Below are 23,151 nucleotides of genomic sequence, written 5' to 3'. Positions count from 1 at the left end.
GAAATACCGACTAACAGCTTGTACACTTAGCTAGCTGACTTGGGGGTTGATTCACTTTGTAGGACGAGATCCCCGTTCTTTGGTCCAATAGGCTGCCTGTCAAATGACAGTCAGTCTATTAGGCCAATCAAAGTGCAGGGATCTCGTCCTACAAAGTGACTGGACCTGAGAGGGTGCACAGTGGGAAAATTGGAGCGGCCCTTCGTTTTGGGAGTAGGGCGAGTAAGTTAGTAGTGCAGTAGCGTTCCTACATTGAAAATTTTATTTGCGCTGCCACACTAAGCTGTGTTGCTTGAGCAGTGTAGCTTAGTGAATCAACCCTTACTGATCTGTATGTGAGCCAGATGTAGCCATCAAAAGAGCCACATCTGGCTCCCGAGCCATAGGTTCCCTACCTCTGCTCTAGTGTGATCGTCGCCGGCATCAATAGCAAACAGGGGAACGCGTATATAACGCGTTCCCCTGTTTGGCTTCTCCTGTCGCCATGGCGACGATAGGAATGACGTCATGGACGTCAGCCGACGTCAGACGCCTCCGATCCAGCCCATAGCGCTGCCTGGAACTCATTGGTCCGGGCAGCGCAGGGCTCTGGCGGGGGGGGCCTCTTCCGCCGCTGTGTGCGGGCGATCGCCGCAGAGCAGCGGCGATCAAGCTGTGCGCGCGGCTAGCAAAGTGCTAGCTGCGCGCACAGCACTTTAAATGGGGCAAATCGCCCCACCAGGGGCAGAGATATCCTCCTGCGCGGCATAGCCCGAGCTCAGCTCGGGCTTACCGCCAGGAAGGTTAAAAAGTGTTTGTAATTAGGAGGCAAAGTTGGAAGCCCTAAAAAACATTGAGGATTCCTGAGAGGTTGTGGATTTATGATGTGTTTTTATGGTCCAGTGCTCACATTCACAGTGAGGACATATATTTTATACCAAGTAAATGCTTTATTTACTTACAGGATCACTATCACGAAAAATTGTAAAATTGTAAAATGCAAATAAGAAGTATGATTCTTCCAGAGTAAAATTACCTATAAATTACCTTTCTTCTATGCTGTGGTCACTTACAGTAGTTAGTAGAAATCTGACATAACTGATGAGCTTTTAACTGGTCCACCTCTTCATGGGGATTCTCAGTAATTAAAGGGGAACTGAAGAGAGAGGTATATGGAGGCTGCCATGCTTATTTCCTTTTAAGCAATACCAGTTGCCTGGCAGCCCTGCTGATCCTCTGCCTCTAATACTATTAGCCATAGCCCCTGAACAAGCATGCAGCAGATCAGGTGTTTCAGACTTTAAAGTCAGATCTTACAAGACTAGATGCATGCTTGTTTCTGGTGTTATTCAGATACTACTGCAGAGAAATAGACCAGCACGGCTGCCAGGCAACTGGTATCGATTGAAAGGAGATAAATATGGCAGCCTCCGTATACCTCCTACTTCAGTTCCCCTTTAAATTATTCTTTACAAAAGCACTCCCTGGAAAGGATCTATACAAAGATGCAGCCCCCCCCCCCCCCACACACACACACACACCTGTTTGCACAGTAGTCTGGCAGTAGGACTGAACAACTGCAGTTCACTAAGTGCTTTTCAAAATAAAGAAAACCCTGAGAATCTCTCATGAGGAGATGGGCCAGTCCAAACCCTGTCAGTTCTGTCAGATTTCTACTACCTACTGTACGTGGCAGCAACAAAAGGAGAACAGTAATTTATAGATGTGGGAAATGTACTTTTTATTTGTGTTTTCATGTATTTTAAACTTTACATTTTTTGCAATAGTGGTCCTTATGGGCTCGTTCACACTGGAGGCGCTTTTGGAGTTTTCTAAAAGCGCTTGTGCAATGATTCTCTATGAGAGAGTTCACATCTGAGCGGTTCATTTCCGATCCGCTCAGAGAAGCGCTGCATTGACCATTTTTGAGGCTGATTTGCCTCAATGGAAGGTATAGGAAAAAAGCAAAAAGCTTACAAAATCGCTTTGTGCAGCAACTGCGTTCGCGTATTTAAGAATACATACATTGTATTTATTATTTTCCGGATCAAAGAGTTCACTTCTTGACTTGCGTCAGGAAGTAAAAAAACGGAATCGCTCTGCAAAAGCGTTTACAAAAACACTTACCAAAACCGCCCAACTCACAGAAATCGCCGGGAAGGGAAAAATAATGCATCAAAAAACGCCCAACGCGAATGCTAATGGCAGCGGAACGCAATGTGAATGAGGCCTTAAAGTATATGTGACAATTGTATATACTTGTTCTTGTGAGGACTTATCTTTGTTTAAATGAAAAAGCTCTTTACCTTCTCTTTAACAACTATGCTCAAATGAAGTAAAAGATCCTTATGCTTATAATTTGCCTTATCTGGAGAAGATGAATTTTCCTCTGTGCTGAAATTCACAGTATGTTTCTTGTTCTAGAGATGCATGTGACCACAGTTCTGCAGATTGTCCATGGATGGTGACACCTGACCACACACAAAATCCTGATGTACTGTATAAATGGGAAGGATCCCAGCTCAGAAGCGCCTACCTCTCATCCTTACACATCAAACCCAATGAAAAGGTTAATTTGCCTTTTTCCTGCATATTTGGTCCAACTTTTATTAATACAAAGCAAATGTACAAATGTTTTCTCTACCTTAAAGGACAACTGAAGTGAGGCAAATATGGAGGCTGTCATATTTAATCTTTTTGAACAATACCAGTTGCCTGGCTGTACTGATGATCTATTTGGCTGCAAAGTGTCTGAGTCACACCAAGCATGCAGCTCATCTTGTCAGATCTGACAGTAATGTCAGAAACACCTGATCTGCTGCATGCTTGTTCAGGGGCTATGGCTAAAAGTATTAAGGCCCATACCCACCTTCCAACAATTTATTTGGGTGAACTCACGACGTAGGTACAGGCACACGATTAGGCAAATCTGTCATGGTGTCTCAGATCTGTAGAATCCCTGACGACACCTGATGAATCCCTCGCAAAGTGCTGCATTTGTTTAAACTCATTCGCGCCCGTCATGTGCCGTTGCGTGTTCCTGAAGGCAGGAAGATGGATCGGGGAACTTCATTCATTGGGAGACGTCGCTGTGAGGTTCCCTGGTCCATCGGGCAGGTGAGTATTCAGCTTTAGAGGCAGCAAATCAGCAGGATAGCCAGGCAACTGGTATTGCTTAAGAGGAAATAAATATGATAGCCTCCATAGCCCCCTCTCTTCAGGTGTCCCATAATGGAATTCTTTATTAGTAGAAGAATGAAGGCTTAAATTGCTGGACCATTTCAAAAAATGCTGATAATCTTTATGCTTCATCATTTACTGAATTTTATTGGGGCTCATTCATGAAGCTGCGCTGCTACAGTATAGCAGCGCGAGCTCCATGACAGCACCGCAAGCTAAATTCAAGGCTGCGCGCTATGCTCGGTCTTGCAGTGTAGCGTGCCTTCCTAAGTTATGCGCGTTGCTTACATAGCAATGCGCTCTCCTTTAAATGCCGGCCACTGCTGTGAAGTATCACAACCGCGATACTTCACTAGTGTCACAGGAGCCCTGGTGGTCAGACCGCAAATGGCCTTCCAAACGGTGCCAGCGCACGGATCGTGCGAACTCTGGTCGCAGTCAATGCGCAGGAACCGTTGGGACAAACCGCAGACAAACCAGAAGGGGGCCTGTGAGATATGGGTAATTACAACCTACACACGATTCCAGGGTATCTGCCACCACCACTGGTATGGGCCAGTGGACCCGATTTACTGACTGACTGGTCCTGCGAATAAAAACGGTTAAAACACGCTGTATTCTGTCTAGCCAACAACAAACAATAGTAACGTCTCTTCAGAGGTCTGGTTCAGTTGTGTGCGTGCTGAATAGTAGGGTAGCTAGAACAACAACTGACGATAGCGTCGGTTTATTGAAAGCAATGGGAGACCAGGGTTCGAATCCTGGCTAGGTCAAGTACCTATTCAGTAAGGAGTTCAAGGCAAGACTCCCTAACACTGCAGGGTGGCCTCCTGAGCGCGTCCCAGTGGCTGCAGCTCTTGAGCGCTTTGAGTCCGACAGGAGAAAAGCGCTATACAAATGTTCGGATTATTATTATTATTATTATTATAATATAAATAATTAATATATACAGACAATTATTAAAATAGTAATAGCCAGTATAAAAAATAAAAGGGAGAAAATACTTAGGGTTTGTGGAAATATGTCCTTTTGTGGGAAGAATCATAAAGTCCAAGCAAAACGGTTCCAAGTTCTGCAAAGTTCTCTGTTCCAGAGATAAATTCAGAGTTCAGCAAGTTTTAAAAGCCAAACAAAATGGAGGATGTCCTTTGTTTCAATTCAGACAAGATGGCCGCTAGCCATGTGCCCTTTGTTTCAGCTCCGGCAAGATGGCCACCACTTGTTCCTCACGGTGGCCGTGTGTTCATGAAGATGGAAAATGGAGGAATAATTTGCCCGGGCAGCTCATTCACTTTTAATGGAGCTGAGTTCAGAGGCGGGCTTCCAGAGTCGGCCCCCAGGCCGGACTATGGTAATCACATCTGGGGCAGGGGCCTCCACAAGCCCTCATAACCCTGCCACTTCTCTAGACAGACCTGCGCGGCCGGCACACAAATAATAATCACATATTCTCGATCCCCAGAACCTACCGATTAATATGATATCAAACTTGGGCATGTTTGCATGCCCGGTTAAAAAACGGTGGAATTCCCAGAGTTCTGGTTATGCCAGTGGCCCAAATTTAATATCAAAATACTCACAAGATCCGGACCAGAAGAATGATATAACTTTCCCATTTCTCACCTGAACGGTATTGCTTAAACATGCTCAAAATCCTAAACTCCATGCTTTCTTATTCTGCCTATATGGCAAAGCAGGTTTTGAATAGCCCCCTGCTGTGAGCTCATCCTGTCTTTTCCCAAAAGGCAGAGTGGGCTCTTTGCTGGCTAATTAACATCTAGGTGTCACCTGGTTCCCAGAACAGAAGGGGAGTTAATGCCTCCAGGTTATTCTGCCTTCCACAGTGAATATGTCCAAGCTAATTAACACCTCCCCCCAGGCTTTTACTCAGCTAAGACAAGTCCCCCAGCTGTTCCTAGGCAGAGGGATACTACACATCAAATCTTGGTTTAACGATTTGTGTCGCTAACCGACCGCAATCGCGTTTTGGCCGACTGGGCGTCGCCCGGCGTCACACCTCCCACTCCTGACGCTGTGTAGGGGGGTGTCACCAAGACATCCTCCGTAGCAGCCATTGGCGCTGTTGGGCCTAGTTCCCCCTGACACCGGGACAGCCCATCGGCGTTTTGTTGTCGGCTGCCCGCTTCGTGTCGGCCAACCTGGCTGACAGGTCTCGAGCGGCCGGCACGGCGGGAAAACCCATTGGCGCCTGCGGCTCGGTCCCACTGGACATGTCGCAGTCTGCTACCCTCAGGTTTGACCCGACATGGACCGTTCTGGACCTCCTCGCTCCTGACAGACGGCACATGCTTTGCAGTATTTGGCTACATCCCTGTTCATCCCGGGCCAATGAAAATGTTTCCGAATACAGGCAAGTGTCTTGCGGACACCCGAGTGCCCTGTCAGAGGATTAGCATGTGCGGATTTCAGCACATGTCCCCTGAACGCACTTGGGACCACAAGCCATTTGGTATTCGCATGTGATCCACCGGTAGGGGGCTGTACAGACTCGCTGTACAGTCTCCCACCTTCCCAGTACACCTTGAAAGCGGCCCCGTCTGCGAGGGACTCAGAGGCTTGCTGCCTGAGCACCTCCAGGCTTGGGTCGCTTTGTAGTGCTGCTGTGAGGACGCTGTCAGTTTCAGCCAACTTGCTCATGTCACACGAGGCCAGCGGCTGAAAGGTCTCATCCCTGCGGTCAGAGAAGGGGGAGGAGGCCGGAACCCCCTCCACCTGTTCTGAGCTCGGGTTCTGAGCAGTACAGCTGCGCGGTACTGCTAGCACAGGTACACCTTCAGAAGGGCACAGACGGGCATTACTCAAATCATCGTTGCATGCATTAATGACATTGACAGGTATAGACATTTTTTCATTACCGACAGGTTGTACAGTAAACTCAGGTACAGTTACATCATCATCACAACAGACAGTCTGTACATCAAACTCAGGTGCCTTTGAAGCAGGCACTATTGAACCGGGTACCCTTGAATTGGGCACATTCAACCCACCTCCCCCTGGTGCTCTCCCAAGTGTATAAAGTACCTTGTGGTGGGTGGAGAGTCCATCTCTTTCCGTGAGCGACAAGGCGGTCGTGGCAGGTTCGTAGTAGGACACAAGCTTGCCCAAATCAGTCCCCAGCAACACAGGGACTGGGAGATCCTTCATAACCCCAACAACCCTTTCTTGGATTCCCACCCTCGCGTGGGCTATGTGAAAAAGGGTGCCCTCTACTCCAGTAAGGGCAAGGGATCGGCTGGAGCTGATGCTCTCCTTTGGCACAAGGTGTGAGTGAACTAACGTGATGTCAGCTCCGGTGTCTCGAAATCCGGTGACAACTTTGCCGTTCACTCTAACAAGTTGCTGCTGGTCGGTTCGGTCGCGGATTTCCTTTCCGCGGGCAAACAGAACAAAATCTGATGATCCAGACGGTGGTTCGCTAGCGGGTTGCCTCTGCTGTGGGTGAGGTGCAGGTGATGCAGATGATCCAGGTGCTGGTGGTGTCTGTCTCCGCTCCGGACAGTCGAATTTCATGTGTCCGGGCTGGCGGCAGTAGTGACAGGTGACCTCTCCAGGGACTGCAGGCCTTGGTGCAGCCGCTGCGCTGGGTGGCCTCGGTGGCTGACGGCTCACAGGGGCAGGAGAGTCTGCCGGGGTATTGGGCTGACCTCCTCTCCAGCTGGAGGGGACAGTCCTGTGTGCATCAGGCACCCGGGTAGTCGCAAAAGTCTCAGCAAGGTCTGCAGCGACAGTTGCTGACGCCGGCTTGCGCTCTAACACAAACTGTCGTACATCAGCAGGGCAAATGTTCAGAAATTGTTCCAGGACTATCAAGTCCTCCAGGACACCATAAGACCCTTTGGTGAGGCCTAGAGTCCACTGGCGGAGTGTGGTGAGCAAGCTGCTGACCACATCTCGGTACGAATCAGAAGACTTTTTCTGCCAGGCCCTGAACTTTTTGCGATAGGCTTCTGGCGTCAGCTGGTACTTTGTAATGATAGCGTCTTTTATAGCGGCATAATCATTATCTTTCTCCGCAGGCATTTCTGCGAAAGCATCAAGCGCTTTGTAGCGCAGCAAAGGTGTCAGATGTCTGGCCCACTGGTCTTGGGACAGACGATACTGACGGCATGCTTTTTCAAAAGACCGCAGAAACAAGTCAATGTCAGTGTCTTTTTCAATATTAGCAAATTTAAATTTTGCACTGACGGGGGATGCAGCTCCTTCAGCAGGGAGGCTGGGCGGTAAACTCCGACTGGCCTGTTGCACTTTTGCCAAGTTTAGCTCATGCTGTCGTTGGAGCTCCCGTTCCGTAGCAGCCCTCTCCGCGTGGCGTTCTGCAGCAGCAGCCTTGCGTTCTGCAGATTGGCGCTCCCGTTCCTCTCGTGCTTCCATGTACTGCATGTACTTTCCCTGCATGTACAAGCTAATTAACACCTCCCCCCAGGCTTTTACTCAGCTAAGACAAGTCCCCCAGCTGTTCCTAGGCAGAGGGATACTACACATCAAATCTTGGTTTAACGATTTGTGTCGCTAACCGACCGCAATCGCATTTTGGCCGACTGGGCGTCGCCCGGCGTCACAACTAGTATGTTAATTGACACAGTTATTATGTTAATTACATTGTGATATGTCAATTAACATATTAGCGGCTGCTCTAGTGAAGTATCGTGGTCACAGCAGCGGCCGGCATGTAAGCAGCGCGCGTAACTAAGGAAAGCACGCTACACTGCAAGACAGAGCGTAGCGTGCAGCCTTGAATTTAGCTTGCGGTGCTGTCATGGAGCTCGCACTGTACAATATTGCAACATTGAGAGATTGGAGGGTTTACAAAGGCGGCAGAGTATACATAGTAAGTTAAAATGTAACCTTTAATATAACATAGAAATGCTAAAGGACAGTATCAAAAAAGAAAAACCAAAAAAATCACGGTCAGTTTATCGTTGCAACTATACAGTATATTGTTACACCTGACGTACATTTTACGGTTACATAGAACGCTTCCTCAGAGGCGGAAAATACAGTACATTATACAAGTATAAAAACACGCTATTGTAGGCAAAAGCGACATGGTATTGGGCACGGCGGATCAGAATTGATGACTTCCCGCTGTCCCAGATACAAGACCGGATTTATATTTTTTTTCACTCCTAGGCCAAGTATATTGGGGCTCCCCTTCCAAGTACAGCAGTGCCCCTCCCATTCCTTGCACGGCCCCCTCTTAAATGTGTACCATCCGTGTAATGCAGACCCTCTCTTTCATGCACAGCTCTCTTGGACATCAGCTTGCCTTTTCATGTGTTCCTTACCATTTGCAGCCTTCTCTTTCATATGTAGCAGTCCCTATTTCATGTCCAGGTGCCCCTCAGGCTGCAGCTGCCCAAGACCCAGACCTTGGTGGCCTTTCCAGAAATCCGGCCCTGCCCAGATAGAACCATGAGTGAGTTAATGGGCTTGATTCACTAAAGCTGGCCACTAACGGTCCAATTTCTAGCGAAAAATCGTTAGAGCGATCAGAAATTCTGATCGGATTGGTTGTAAATAATCTCCATTGGTGGACACAATCGATTATGAATGAGTGAAAAAAATGTCGCCCGAATGAATTTTCATCGAACGAAAATTTGGATTTTCTTGGTGGTCGTGATAGATAGGAAACAATGATTGGTTAGTTGATGGTGTAGTGAACGATTTTTCGTCCGATCAAAATTTCTGATCGCTCGAACGATTTTTCGCTAGAAATTGGACCGTTAGTGGCCAGCTTAAGACAAATAGCATGCCTTATCAGAGTTAACACGCCTTATGAGAGTTACCACACCTTATCGGAGTTAACACACCTTATCATAGCATAGCGATCACTACGAACTTATGCCTGCTAATTGGCAATGATGAGAGCTCCGCTCAGTGGCATAGTAATAGGGGGTGCAGAGGTAGCCACCGTATTGGGGCCCTTGGGCTAGAGGGGCCCCTGGGCTAGAGGGGCCCGGAGGGGCCCACCCCTCAAACACAGTATTAGCTCTTTATTGGTCCTGTGCTGATAATTTTCACTTCTGTAGTTAATTTGAATAGTAGTGATCATTAACACACAGTTTCCTATACCCTTCTTGCACCTCTGACACTGTGGTTATCCCTGATTGGTTTTGGTGCGCCGTATCAATTGTTATGTATAGAGTGCTTAGGGTACCCTAATGCTAAACTTGCATCGGGGCCCACAGCTTCTTAGCTATGCCACTGGCTCCACTCGTCCTGCCCTGAGCCCCTGCGGATCCAATCAGTTTAAAGGACATTATCCTCGCAATTTGATTGGCCCAATAGGCTGCCTGCCACTTGACAGGAAACTTGACGGGCAGCTTATTGGGCCAATCAAAGTGCGGGAATAATGTTCTTTAAAGTGATTGGACCCGCAGGGGCTCAGGGCAGGACGAGTGGAGCTCTCGTCATTGCTAATTAGCAGGCATACGGTAATTTCGTAGTGCTCGCTATGCTACTCTGATAAGGTGTGTCAGCTCTGATAAGGCATGTTAACTCTGATAAGGCATACTATTTGTCCTAGTGAATCAAGCCATATGTGTTTTCCACTTCTGAGAAAGCGGTTTTCTGTAACCATAAAAAATACTTCAGGCCCAAATTAGAGAGTAATTCATCTGTTTGCTACAGTAGGTGGCAATCTATGGGCTTGATTCACTAAGACAAATAGCAAGCCTTATCAAAGTTAACACACCTTATCAGGGTAGCATAGCAAACATATGCCTGCTAATTGGCAATGACGAGAGCGCCACTCGTCCTGCCCTGAGCCCCTGTGGGTTCGCACAGCTCGCTATGCTACTCTGATAAGGCGCGTTAACTTCGATAAGGCATGCTATTTGTCTTAGTGAATCAAGCCCTATGTGTGTATGGCCACCTTTAGTCTGTCCGCGTTCACTGATGTCAAATCTTTGTCCCAATTTATTTTATACAGACTCTGTCACAAAGAACCAGATTTTCTTCATCCTCTCCAGCCCCTAAACAGAGAATTCAGCCACACAAAATGAGCACAGGGCTGGGGCGCGAGCCGGAGCTCAAACTGATGAAGGTGAGCCAATGTTTATGTTTACAGCATAAACTCCATGCAATATGTTTTAATAGATTAAAGACGTTAGATTCTATAAAAGCATTGTGTCTCCAAAATAAAAAACTATTAAAACAAATTACATTAGATTATTATTATGATCAAAATATTGACCATGTATTAAATAATATCAAGTGTTGCCCAGTGGTTTCTCCCAGATAAATTATCGATATCAGTCAGTCTCCCTGGAACCTAGAAACGCCCCTCGTCTTGTGTATTAAAGTAATGCATGGATGACCTTAGGAGCAGAACAAATGGGCCAGTAACCAATTCAAGAGAAATATGAAAAAATTTTCTCAGAGGCCCTGAACATTCTGAGTAGTGCAGGGAATTCTTAGACCTGAATATACAGGTGAAACTCAAAAGTTTAGGGGAAACAAATATAGGAAATAGACTCATTACATAGAAAGTGAGATATTTCAAGCCGTTAGTATAATTTTGACGATTAGGCTTACAGCTTATGAGAACCCCAAAATCAAAATCTCAGACCATTAGAATATTGTGAAAATGTTCCATATTCTAGGCTCAAAGTGTCAGACTCTATAATCAGCTAATTAATCCAAAACACCTGCAAAGGGTTCTTATTTCATGTATTAGTTTTGTCTTTTAAGTTGAATTACTGAAATAAATGAACTTCTGCATGATATTCTATTTTTTTTCAAGTTTCACCTGTAATTACCTTAGAATATCACCTGGGTCTACTTCTGATTCTCTTCAGCTGACTATTGGTTACACAGTCACTACTTGGGCACGCATCTATGCATGTGTGTTGCCACTGGTTATGCGACAGCAATATGACCCTGGTTATGTGACCTTGGCAGCAAGACATTGGCCTCAATTCACTAAGCGTATCTCCTGTCTTTAATAACTCTTCTAGAGGTAAAATTAACTACAGAGGAGGTAACTTAAGGAATGAAGAGATAAGATAACTCTCTCTTATGTGGAGGTAAGTTTTCTCTTGCCTTATTATCTCCAGCATGATCTTAGTGAATTGAGGCCATTGGCCTCAATTCACTAAGATCATGCTGGAGATAATAAGGCAAGAGAAAACTTACCTCCACACAGTAAGAGAGTTATCTTATCTCTTCATTCCTTACGTTACCTCTTCTGTAGTTAATTTACCTCCTCTGTAGTTAAGTTACCTCCTCTGTAGTTACCGTATATACTCGCATACAAGCCGAATTTTTGACCCCCAAAAAGGGGGTCAAAAGTTGGGGGGTCGGCTTGTATGCGAGTCTTCCCTGGTGGTATAGTGGTGGGTGGTGGGTGTTCCGTGCCCCGCTCCCCCCCCTCCCCGCTCCCCCCGCGGCCGCCGCTGCTAATACCTGCAGGCAGCGGCCGCTTCCTAATCCGCGTTCCTCTTCTTAAACTTTTCAGCGTGTATCACAGCAGCGCGCCCGGCGCTGCTGCTGTGACGATGCAGGGGCAGGAAAGAGCGGTTCCCTTGGTAACGGCGATACAGATCGCCGTTATAGGGAGCCGCGCTCTTTCCTGTAGAGATGGGAAGTTCGGATCTTTTCAATGATCCGGATGATTCGAATCGGATCATTGAAAAGATCCGGATCTTTGATCCGAATCTCGGATCATTTTACTAGGGAAGCATTCGGGGGTGAAATGACTAGCAGGACAGGTCTGTGGACAGGAGAAGGGGAGGGGGTGGACACACAGAGAAGGGGAGATGATGGACAGAGTCAGAGGGCAGGGAGTGGACAGAGAAGGGACGAGCAGAGAGCAGAAGTGTTTGCTTGCACACAATACCCACATGCTGCAATCATTATGCTTTACATGTATTTCACCTATATGCTCATCTGTGTACTTTCTCATGCAAATGTCGCACAGTGAAAGAAAGCATTCCCCGAAGATAAGTGCAGCTGTATAGAGCAGAGTCTGGGAGGATAATATTGCAAAGCAATCACAGTGCCTGCAAAGTTACTGAGCTGTGCTGAGCCAAAAGCTTCCAATGTGATCACTGTGCACAACTACGGAACAGACAGCCTATAATGGGCAGCACGTTTTAGCCAGTATGTGTGCTCTACACATATCTGGCAGTGGCACCCATGTCCCCTCTCTCTCATCTACCTGTCCCTGTGCAAGGCTGGCTCCCCTCCAACTCAGCAATCCGTCCCTGCTCTGCTTCCAGGACCCCGCTGCCCGCTGAGAGGGGGCGTGTCGCTCCTGGCCCCGCCCCTTTTGCGATCCGAATCACTCATTTTGATGATTCGGATGATCGACTCATAAAATAGATTCGGATCAAAGATCCGAATCGTTCATGATCCGGACAACACTACTTTCCTGCACTCTGCATCGTCACAGCAGCAGCGCCGGGCGCGCTGCTGTGATACACGCTGAAAAGTTTAAGAAGAAGAACGTGGATTAGGAAGCGGCCGCTGCCTGCAGGTAATAGCAGCGGCGGGGAGGGGGGGGGGAGCCGGGAGTACTACCTACCTATGCTGGGCACTATACTGGCTAAACTGGGCACTATACTGGCTAAACTGGGCACTATACTGGCTAAACTGGGCACTAAACTAGCTAAACTGGGCACTAAACTGGCTAAACTGGGCACTATACTGGCTAAACTGGGCACTATACTGGCTAAACTGGGCACTATATTGGCTAAACTGGGCACTATATTGGCTAAACTGGGCACTATACTAGCTAAACTGGGGCACTATACTGGCTAAACTGGGCACTATACTAGCTAAACTGGGCACTATACTAGCTAAACTGGGCACTATACTGGCTAAACTGGGCACTATACTGGCTAAACTGGGCACTATACTAGCTAAACTGGGCACTATACTAGCTAAACTGGGCACTAAACTGGGCACTATACTGGCTAAACTGGGCACTATACTAGCTAAACTGGGCACTATACTGGCTAAACTGGGCACTATACTAGCTAAACTGGGCACTATACTGGCTAAACTGGGCACTATACTGGCTAAACTGGGCACTATACTGGCTAAACTGGGCACTATACTAGCTAAACTGGGCACTAAACTGGGCACTATACTGGCTAAACTGGGCACTATACTAACTAAACTGGGCACTATACTGGCTAAACTGGGCACTTTACTAGCCATACTGGGGCACTATACTAGCTAAACTGGGCACTATACTAGCTAAACTGAGGCACTACCTACCCATACTGGGCGCTATACTGGGCACTATACTGGCTATACTGGGCACTTTACTAGCTATACTGGGCACTATACTAGCTATACTGGACACTACCTACCTATACTGGGCACTATACTAGCTATACTGGGACACACTGGGGGGCTGCACCAATCCAGCATTTCCTACCCCCGGCTTATATGGGGGTCAATCATTTTTCCCAGTTTTTTCAGGGAAAAGTTGGGGGGTCGGCTTATATGCGGGTCGGCTTATATGCGAGTATATACGGTATTTTCACATGCAGTTAATAAACAGCCTGTCTTTAACTCTGGAGTTATTTTAAGGATTAAAGAGTTAACTTAAAGACAGAAGAGTTAACTTTAGGTTTGCCTGAGGTAAAATGTTTCCTTAATACTACATGCCTTATCACCATGGTAACAACTCTAGAAGAGTTATTAAAGACAGGAGATAAGCTTAGTGAATTGAAGCCATTGGCTCCCGTCATTATAAACACAGAGCCACAGAGATCAGCCTGCCAGACTGCGATCGGAGCTGGCAGTCAGGTTTCAAGATTTATAAGGCAACATTTATTTATATAGCGCTGCCATCTTGTGCAGCGCTGCACAGAGGATCGCCTTGTCTGGCTGAAGGTATCTTGTCTTAAAAATAATAAATCTGGGTAAAGGTGATAAAACAGCATAATGTGCTGATGATAAATGGTGTCTATTTAGGGATGATTGTTCTAGTCTTCATCCCCTTTTGCAAACCAGTTTTGTCCTCCATTCAAAGTGTGCACATTACTATCCCCAAGTGTCCCTTCTCCTAAAAGTGAATCCGAGGTGAAAATAAACTGAAACAATTATATTTATTCTCCTATTCATAAAAATGCCCTTTTAAGTACCTCAAGGTTTTCTTTTATATTTAAACATTTACAATGTAAGTTCAATGTTTTGCTGTCTCTAATCAGTGGTAGCCTATTAAGTGTTTCAGAGTTAGAAAAAGGTCAATAGTATTTTTTCTCTGCCTGCCCTCAGAAGTTGTATTCTGTCAGGAAAACATTTATAGCTGTAATATGCTTATCAGTGATGTTTAATATATTCCCGACAAGGTACTGACAAGACAGACGCTGTCCCTTCCATGCCTAGAAATTAACCCTTTCAGGCAGCAAAATAAATTACATTGCCTGGTTATTAATACATTTTGTCCTGTACAAACATGTTTATCTCATCATGGGGTAGATTCATTAAGCTGGGCTGCTAAAGCAGCGCAGCTAAACATAAGGAGTGTGAGTTGTGTGCATGGTAAAGCAGGGTAGCATGCGCTGGCAACTTACACACTCTCCTTCCAAATAACGGCGTTCCCTGAGCTTCTTTGGGTCCAGTGGCTTTATAGGTCGTGATTCCCACACTTTGATTAACCTAATAGGCTGCGCTCCTCATATTAAGCTACGCTGCTTTAGCAACGCAGCTTAATGAATCAACCCCCATGTCACATATCGTCTTGGGTATACTTTAAGGTATGGATAGAGCACAGGGGTCTAACCTGCATAATTAGCATTCCAATGCTGGGGCATGCACTTTAAGGGAAGGTCCGAGCTATTAAAATAATAAAATATACTTACCCGGGGTTTCTTTCAGCCCCTAGCAGCTAATCTGTCCCATGCCACAGCTCCACTCTCAGCTGTAGTCTCCCGGTGCTGAGGATGACCTTGCAAGGTTGTCCTCTACTGCGCATGCGCAATCGCTTCTGTCAAGTCCATGTGGCCATAGTGGACTCCGGACAGGCGCAATACACTCCGGACAACGTGGATTTGATTGACGGCGCAGTAAAAGACGGCCTGGCGAGACGTGCTGTCGGGTCCAAGAGCCAGCAGCAGAGAGTGAAGCTGTGCCATGGGACAGATCAGCTGCTAGGGGCTGGAGAAAGCCCCGGGTAAGTAGATTTCATTTTTTTTTATTCTAGCTCGGATGTGTCCTTTAACTCAGGTCTCAACTCCACACTTTGGCCTCAATTCACTAAGATCATGCTAGAGATAATAAGGCAAGAGAAAACTTACCTCCACACGTGAGAGAGTTATCTTACCTCTTCATTCCTTAAGTTACCTCTCCTGTAGTTAATTTACCTCCTCTGTAGTTAATTTACATCCTCTGTAGTTATTTTTACATGCAGTTAATTAACAGCCTGTCTTTAACTCTGGAGTTATTTTAAGGATTGGAGAGTTAATTTAAAGACAGAAGAGTTAACTTTAGGCTTGCCTGAGGTAAAATGTTTCCTGAATACTACATGCCTTATCACCATGGTAACAACTCTAGAAGAGTTATTAAAGACAGGAGATAAGCTTAGTGAATTGAGGCCTTAGACTGGTATGTTTATGTTGTCATAGCCCCAAACCACATCTTTTCTGATAGCATTGGGCTGACCTGCTAAGGATGAGGTCCACCACAATCTATAAACAGGCTGTGGGCTATCTAGGGCCTCTCATTAGGTCCCAAGCAAGCAGAATTCTCCCTTGGGCCTGGCAATGGAGAACTACTTGGTCCCTACTCCTGATGGTGCCATGCAAAAGGTTATACCTCCTATCAGATTATTTTTGCCATGGTTGTAAAGTGGGGATAAGTGGAAAGTTCCCTAAACATGCACTGGCCCAGGAAATGGAAGCTGTGCTAACAAATGAAAGCCACCAGCTGCTAAACAGGTAGCTGGTATTTACATGGATATTTGTTTGGCAGCTAGCACCCAAATACATGTGTACTGTATCCTTTGTATTGCTATCCATTCTATGTCTACATACATTTAGAGGTTATGATATGTGACCTGTCTGCTTCCTTCTCTCTGTACAGGTGGCCTCAGTGTCCGTCCATGTCACTGGATTCAGCCCCTCCCACCATCTCCAGTCCCTGTTCCAGCACTGGTCCCAGCCCAGTGGGAAGACGAGGCTGAAGGTGGCCTACGAATTTAACCGCAGCCTGCTTGTCTAATGATCTCTGGGACTTACAGTTTGGTAATATTGGGTGGCCTAGTGGAGGATTTTTATGTCACAGAAAAGTCTATTTTCTACAATAAATGCTAGTGATTGAGACGCTGGTCTTCCTGATACTTGAAATCACCCTGCCAGTGTTGTGGTATCACTTCCCCAGATTCATTCATTCATTATATTCATTTAATATTCATTTATTATGTGTCAAAAAGCAGAATTAGCATCACGTAACTGCTCAGTCTGTATGGGGGTGGGGTACTGCTTCCAAGTCTAATACCACAGCTCCATGCAAGTCTATATCAGGCGTCTTTTACATTGCAAATCGCAATTCAAATTTCTGTTTCCGATTTTTACTGAATGCTAGCAACACAAGTAAAAAAAAAAAAAAAAAACGCAACATGCCGAACTTTCTTTAATTGCATAAAAAATCGGAATCTTTACTGCTTTAAAGTGGACAAGACAGAAGGAAAACACAGATGAATCCACCCTGTATGTAATTAGACAGTTTAGCCTGTCTAATTCCCCCTCACCCGTGACCAATCACAAGTGTAATTTGATCTCTCAGCTGTGTCCGCTCAGGAATCTTAGCAGTCCTCTGGAGAGCAGCTAATTTGTAATCACAGAATGGTAACCCTATGTCTGCTTCCATGAAAGCAGGAGGTAGACACACACAGGATTTCTATCAGCTGCAACAAAGAAATGTTTTTTTTTTCTGTAAAGATTATTATGCTATTTATCTTTTAGAGCAAAGAGGAAGTTCTGAGTTCATGCGCTTTAAAGCCTCCTAACCATGCTAAAATAAATTAGTATGATATGTCCAACAAACTACAGATTTTGTCATGTTAGACAACAACAGCGTTCAAAAATGTAGCCAAACGACAAGGCGAAAGACCAACATCGGGCATTTTGCCCAATCCATTCGGGGGATCAACGCACAGGACTATTGGGCAGATATCGTGCAGTCGGCCATGTGTGTACAATGTCATTTGAACAACATTGTTCTACTGAATGCGGACATGTCGTGTATAATGTCATTTCTGCTTGCACAAGCAGTATTTAAATGAGTTGGTCGTTTGCAATATCGGTGTGCGGAAAAGACTTGTCGTTTCAATGACCTTGGCAATAAAGTCATTTCCGCAATGTTGGTCGTCGCGACTTTTGTTTGGTGTGTGTACAGGCCTTATGGCACAGCTGGAAAAAGAGAGATCACAGTGTGGAGATTATTATAAAGAAAACTGCTAAACTCAAAGAACGACTGTTTTAAATATCACCATTGGGATGTTTTTTGTTTCTCTTTGGGCCTGTTCACACCTAGGGCGTTTTTTTTAAGCGCCTGCGATTTTCTAAATTGCCCTAAAAGCGCTTGCACAATGATTCCCTATGAGAGTGTTTATATCTGAGCGATTCATTTCCGATCCACTCAGCAAAGCGCTGCCTGTACCATTTTTTGGGCGATTTCTCTATAATGGCAGGTGTAGGGAAATCGCAAAACGCTTTAAAATGCGCTTGGTATAGTAATGTCCCCAGCGCTTTTAAAAATAAATACATTGTATGTATTCTTTTCCGGGACAAAGAGTTCACTTCCTGACTTGCGTCAGGAAGTGAAAAAACAAAACGTGCTTTACAAAAAAAGAAGCACACAGGTAAGCGCCGGGAGGGGAAAAATAAATCACTCACAAAATCAAAAATCGCTGGCATCAGCGATTTCGATTTTAGATGTGAACAAAGCCTTTATGCTCATACAGTAAGGCTCACATAGGCAAACACAGGGGGGTATTACAGCTGCCCAGAATCCCCCCTCAGACCAGGGCCAGTGCAGTGTCTGGGGATGGGCACAAGTTGAGACACCAGAATATCTGCAGGTATCCTGCAGCACACAGCACTGCCCTATTTCTTTCCCTGCTACAGTTGACTTTGGATGGAGCAGCAGTGTGTGTACAGAGCATGGAGCAGCAGCGTGTGTACAGAGCATGGAGCAGCCCTGGGGAACTGTGCCCTGCTGTGTGAATGCTTCACTTTCCCCTTTATTAGCAATGTCGGCTGTCCTCATTATTATCTGTATTCAAACTGCTCCTGATCTATCCAGTTGTCGGTCGGTCAGACAGGAAATTGCATTGCGTGTATCCAGCATGATGTCCTACCATATTATTATTCTGTATTGTGCGTGGCTGAGTGAGACCTTTCAGGAATCCCCCCTTGAAAATCCTGGGTTTGCCCCTGGCACAGTTTACATCCACACTGGATCTTGAACAGCCAACAGGAGAGGCCAGTTTCCACTCTGACAGTCTGTTGTGGTCCGCTTGTCATCCAGAACAGATGCGTTTCCTCATTAGGTTTCTATAGGAAAGACATCTGTCTGTCTGAAAAAATTGTGCGTTTTGATTTTCGGGATTTTGCCTTGCGCTTACCACAGCGGATCCAAGGGATCTGTTGTGGACTGAGAAGTGTGAACAGATCCTAATAATAACATAGGATCTGTCAATTGTCAATTTTTTTACAATCCAGAAAAAAATGTCTGTTTTGCATTCTGATGTGAACTGAGCCTGAGGGCCCATTCACAATTGTGCGCTTTACAAGCGATTTCAGCATCGCTGAAAATCGCTAGCGTTTGGAAAAACGCTTGTAGAATGAAAAGTTTATGGAAGTGTTCTCATCTAAGCGATTTTCTGAAACGCAAACGCGTTGCCTGCAGCATTTTTTGAGCGATTCTGAGCAATTTATGTTTCAATGTTAAGTATAGGAGTGCTGGTAAATCGCTCTGGAAGCGTTGGCCTGTTTACAATCAGCAGAGTTTTTCCAGCGATTACCTATCAAACCTTGCAATTTACCCACAAAACACCTAATTTTCCTGTGCAGATGTCATTTCCTTTTTATGGAAAACAGACTCAGCTTATTGAACTAGAAATCGCAAAACGCTAATCGCTGAAAAACCACTGAAAAAATGCTTTCTGTACAGTGAAAAATCGCTGGAAAATCTCTAGGAAAAAACGTTGGAGAACTCCAGAAAATCGCTCAGCGTTTGCGATTGCGTTTAGCGATTTCTAGTGTGAATGGGCCCTTACATATGAAAAACTGACAGGGGTCCTACAAAGGAGATTTTTGCCAGCAGACGCAGTGCAATGTGCACATTCCAACCGTAATCATTCAGTGGCACTGCAGATCTAATAAAACAATAACATCTTAGCAAAGTTGATCTGATGAATGTAAGAACGATCAATTATTTGTGATTGTTTTGGATTACTTGTGAAACTAGAAAATGTGTATATAAACGATCATTTTGATTCCTTTGTGATCATTTTACGCCACATAGTGACATTTTTTGACCTCTGCCTTCCTTTCAGTTTCTCATGGAAGCCTGTTTATGTGACTACTACATGTATTCATCTGGCTGTGGCTGGATTTGGTGCGCTAGCGCCCTCTGTTGTGCATGTGGATTATAACCTAGTGAATCAGCTGATCAACAATTTCCTGTACAGTCAGAAATGTTTTTTTTTTTTTTTGGCCAGATCTGTGGCCAGTCAGCTGATGCACTGGGGCTTACAGGAAGCTCGAGGTAAAGACAGTCCCAGTTGTTGCCAATAGTTGCCAGTCAAATTTCATTCTATACTCTCTAATCTGCAGTGCTGTGAGCATATTTTAAACAGTTTGTAGTTGCTTCTTTCACCTATCATGATCTAGCTGTCTAGTTAAAGGCCAATACTGAGTAAACAATTTTGCGCAACATTTTTTTTCCTGATATCGTGCAACATTGTTGAACAAAAATGTGTTAAATGATGTTTCACGCCACCTATTTTCGAACGACTGCAATTTCCAATTAAGTCATGGAAGATCGTTCTGATCCTCATTGACTTTCGTGGGTTCTTCAGAGATCATGTAAACAATTGTTTTTACATGATCATTTGTTTTTGACGCCGCAAACGACACTTGCAGATTCAGCCAGATGGATCAGGGAACGATTGTCGATGGAGATCCATCTGGCCGTCATCTGTCGGTGGGTACTTAGCTTTAGACTGTATTTGGATTTATTTATTGATAACCATCCCAGGCACAAATGTTTTTTTAGATCTTTGCAGGCAGCCAGTTGCAGAGCTTGTATTGGCTTTTGCCCGCCAGCGCGGAAGTTTGGGCGCTGTCATAGGCCCATAGAAATATTGGCAATGAGGGGAAATTTGTAGATGTATTTTGCATTGTGGAAAAATAAGCAAGTTTATTAATTAAGCTATGTGTATAAGTACATTCATATATGTGAAGCTATGAACATGCCTATGCAACTGCTGAAAAAAGCCGTGTTTGACAGACACACACCAGGCGTGCAGAAGTACATATGGCCAGAGTCGGAGTCAACTAAATAAATGAGGAGGGGGATAAGTACATTAAATTGTGAACAGTTTTATAACATGGTAGCCCAATAGCTTTGTCCCATCATAACTCTAGTTCAGTTGTGGAGAATGGAGGGAACAGCCTGATTGGTTGCCATGGAAATCAGCACCTCTTTTTCCACCAAAGTACAAGGGCCTCTTCTGCTGATTGTTCCATAGCCCTGAGGAGCACATAACATGGATGGCATAATCATGGTGTTCTTCCATTTTACAGTGACTATCAGGGCCGGATTTACCATAAGGCACTGTAGGCACGTGCCTACAGGTGCCTGATGATGGAAAGACAGCCCACTCCCCTCCCCGAGTGCCTCCCTCCCTCCCTACGCAGAGTCCCGATGAGATAGTAAATATGAGATTGCTCAACCTGCTCTCGGCATTCAACTGACGAGATCTCCCTTCAGGCAGGGGCACCTCTAGTTACCTGATACTTGGGAGCACCGCTGGCTACTTCATATTGAGGTTCCTCTAGCTACTTAGTACTTGGGGGCAACTCTAGCTACTTAGCGTTGAGGGTACATCTGGCTCCCTAATACTAAGGGGCACCTGTAGCTACCTATGATGGGCAAGGGAAGTAAGGGAGAAGTGACAGCTGGGACAGCCAGCACACTTGCGGTGCCATTTGGCAGGGGTTTGTAGAATCCTAGAGGGCAAAGTCTAAGGTGCCAGGACATCTGTGCCCATAGGCTCCTCTGAGGTAAATCCGGGCCTGGCAACTATTGCTATTTTTAAAGGAGAACAAGGGGCTTTATTGGATTGGGACAACACAGTAACATCTGTAATGTATACCAATAAAAAAATCTCTGACTCAATTATCTGAATAAGCCAGGAGAGAGCTAGATAAACAGATTCCTTAACTCACAGTGCTGTAACAGTGAGGAGGAAGGGGACAGGGAAAGCCTCTTTATTATCGAGAGGCCTGGGCAGAGCAGGGACGAGTTCCTCCAGCACCCAAGGCTGAGACACCAAAATGCGCCCCTCCATCCCTCCCACCCCAGCTGTCACACACTGATTGCTATTAGACTAAGAGGTGCCACAGGGCCCACAACCTCCCCAACACCTTAATATCTAGTTATCTGGCTTGCAGTCACTGTTATGTATCCCCTTTTCTTATTTCTTACTGCTTCATACACAATTAGGAATGACAGCTGAATGAATTGTGCGCCCCCTCCTACACTGCGCCCTGAGGCTGGAGCCTCTCCAGCCTATGCCTCGGCCCGGCCCTGGGCCTGGGGCTAATCCAGTCAGACTTCATTTTGATCACCTCTTTCTGTTCAGTAAGCCTACACCTATTCAGTAAGGAGTCATTGGGCAAGACTCTCAAACACTGCTACTGCCCCCTGTGGCTGCAGCTCAAGCGCTTTCAGTCCGCCAGGAGAAAAGCACATTATAAATGTGATTTGTCTTATCTTGTCTGATCTGCACATTTGTCTACTGTTATAAGTATTAACGTGGCCATACTGTACATCAGGCGACTTGGCAGCCGATAGAATATCCGAATGGATTATTATAATCGAATTAAAAGCGGTGCTGCCAAGTGCATGCCCGAACGACAATGCGACCAATTTTGGGCCAAAATTGGTTGCATTAATAGGTTGGACATGCTCCAATATGTTGGGCTGTCGTGGTCGTTCAGGTGCACAGCGGTAACGGCGATCGTTATCGGGATGCGCATCGAATGAGATGAAACCCATGACAGTGACCCCCAATGCTCAATGTGGCTTCCCCCAGTGCCCAGTGCACTATACATTACCTGTCCGCAGCCGCCGCTAGCTCCGGGCACTCTCCTCCGTCCATACAAGCATGCCATGTGGTTGCCTGCATACACGTCGGTGCATTTGTGACATCACACAGGCGCCTGCGTTACCTTGGCAGCCACTTGGGGTGCGTGTATGGACGAAGGACAGATCCAGGAGGAAGCAGCGGACAAGTGGTGGATGCAGACAGGTGCACATTGAGCATTAGGGGGGCGGCGCGAGGTGGCGGAAGCGGCGTCACAAGGTCAATTCCAGATCGATTTCAGCAGAACTTGATTGGGAATCGGCCTTTGGTGTATGGGCAGGAAACATCTCTCTCTGATCAGATTTGATCATAGAGAGGCCTGTCCCTTGGTCGATCTGACCATACATCGTCTGATGTATGGGCACCTTTAGAGGCAGAGACTCGGCAGGACAGCCAGACACTTTGCATTGTTTAAAAGGAAATAAATATGTCAGCCTCCACAACCCTCTCTCTTCAGATGTCCTTGGAAGAAAACACTGAGGAAAACACTGAGTTAAACAGGAGCTCTGTTTACTCTGGATCTGTCCATTTTGTGGTATGTTTCCTCTAGTGGTGGCCTCTAGTAATTGACTCCCTCACCATAGACTCGTTCCACAGATTTCAGGTATGTCGAGGTGCAGCATTCATAAGGAATGAAG

At 45.8% G+C, this 23,151-nt stretch overlaps 1 protein-coding gene across 3 annotated transcripts in view; it reads left to right on the top strand.

Annotated features, from left to right (window-relative positions):
• The window catches only part of LOC137528958 (uncharacterized), a 69,182-nt gene extending 52,725 nt beyond the window's left edge, over positions 1-16,457 (top strand). For all 3 annotated transcript variants that reach the window (XM_068250776.1, XM_068250777.1, XM_068250775.1), the window contains exons 4-6: positions 2,404-2,548; positions 10,112-10,225; positions 16,219-16,457. In XM_068250776.1, the coding sequence (XP_068106877.1) occupies positions 2,404-2,548; positions 10,112-10,225; positions 16,219-16,356 (397 nt within the window). In that variant the 3' untranslated portion in view covers positions 16,357-16,457. The remainder of the gene's footprint in view (positions 1-2,403; positions 2,549-10,111; positions 10,226-16,218) is intronic.
• Positions 16,458-23,151: the final 6,694 nt, after the last annotated feature.

The sequence above is a fragment of the Hyperolius riggenbachi genome, chromosome 8 (assembly GCF_040937935.1).
Source record: "Hyperolius riggenbachi isolate aHypRig1 chromosome 8, aHypRig1.pri, whole genome shotgun sequence".
Taxonomy (NCBI): Eukaryota; Metazoa; Chordata; class Amphibia; order Anura; family Hyperoliidae; genus Hyperolius; species Hyperolius riggenbachi.
This window is presented reverse-complemented; position numbering and strand designations above follow the sequence as displayed.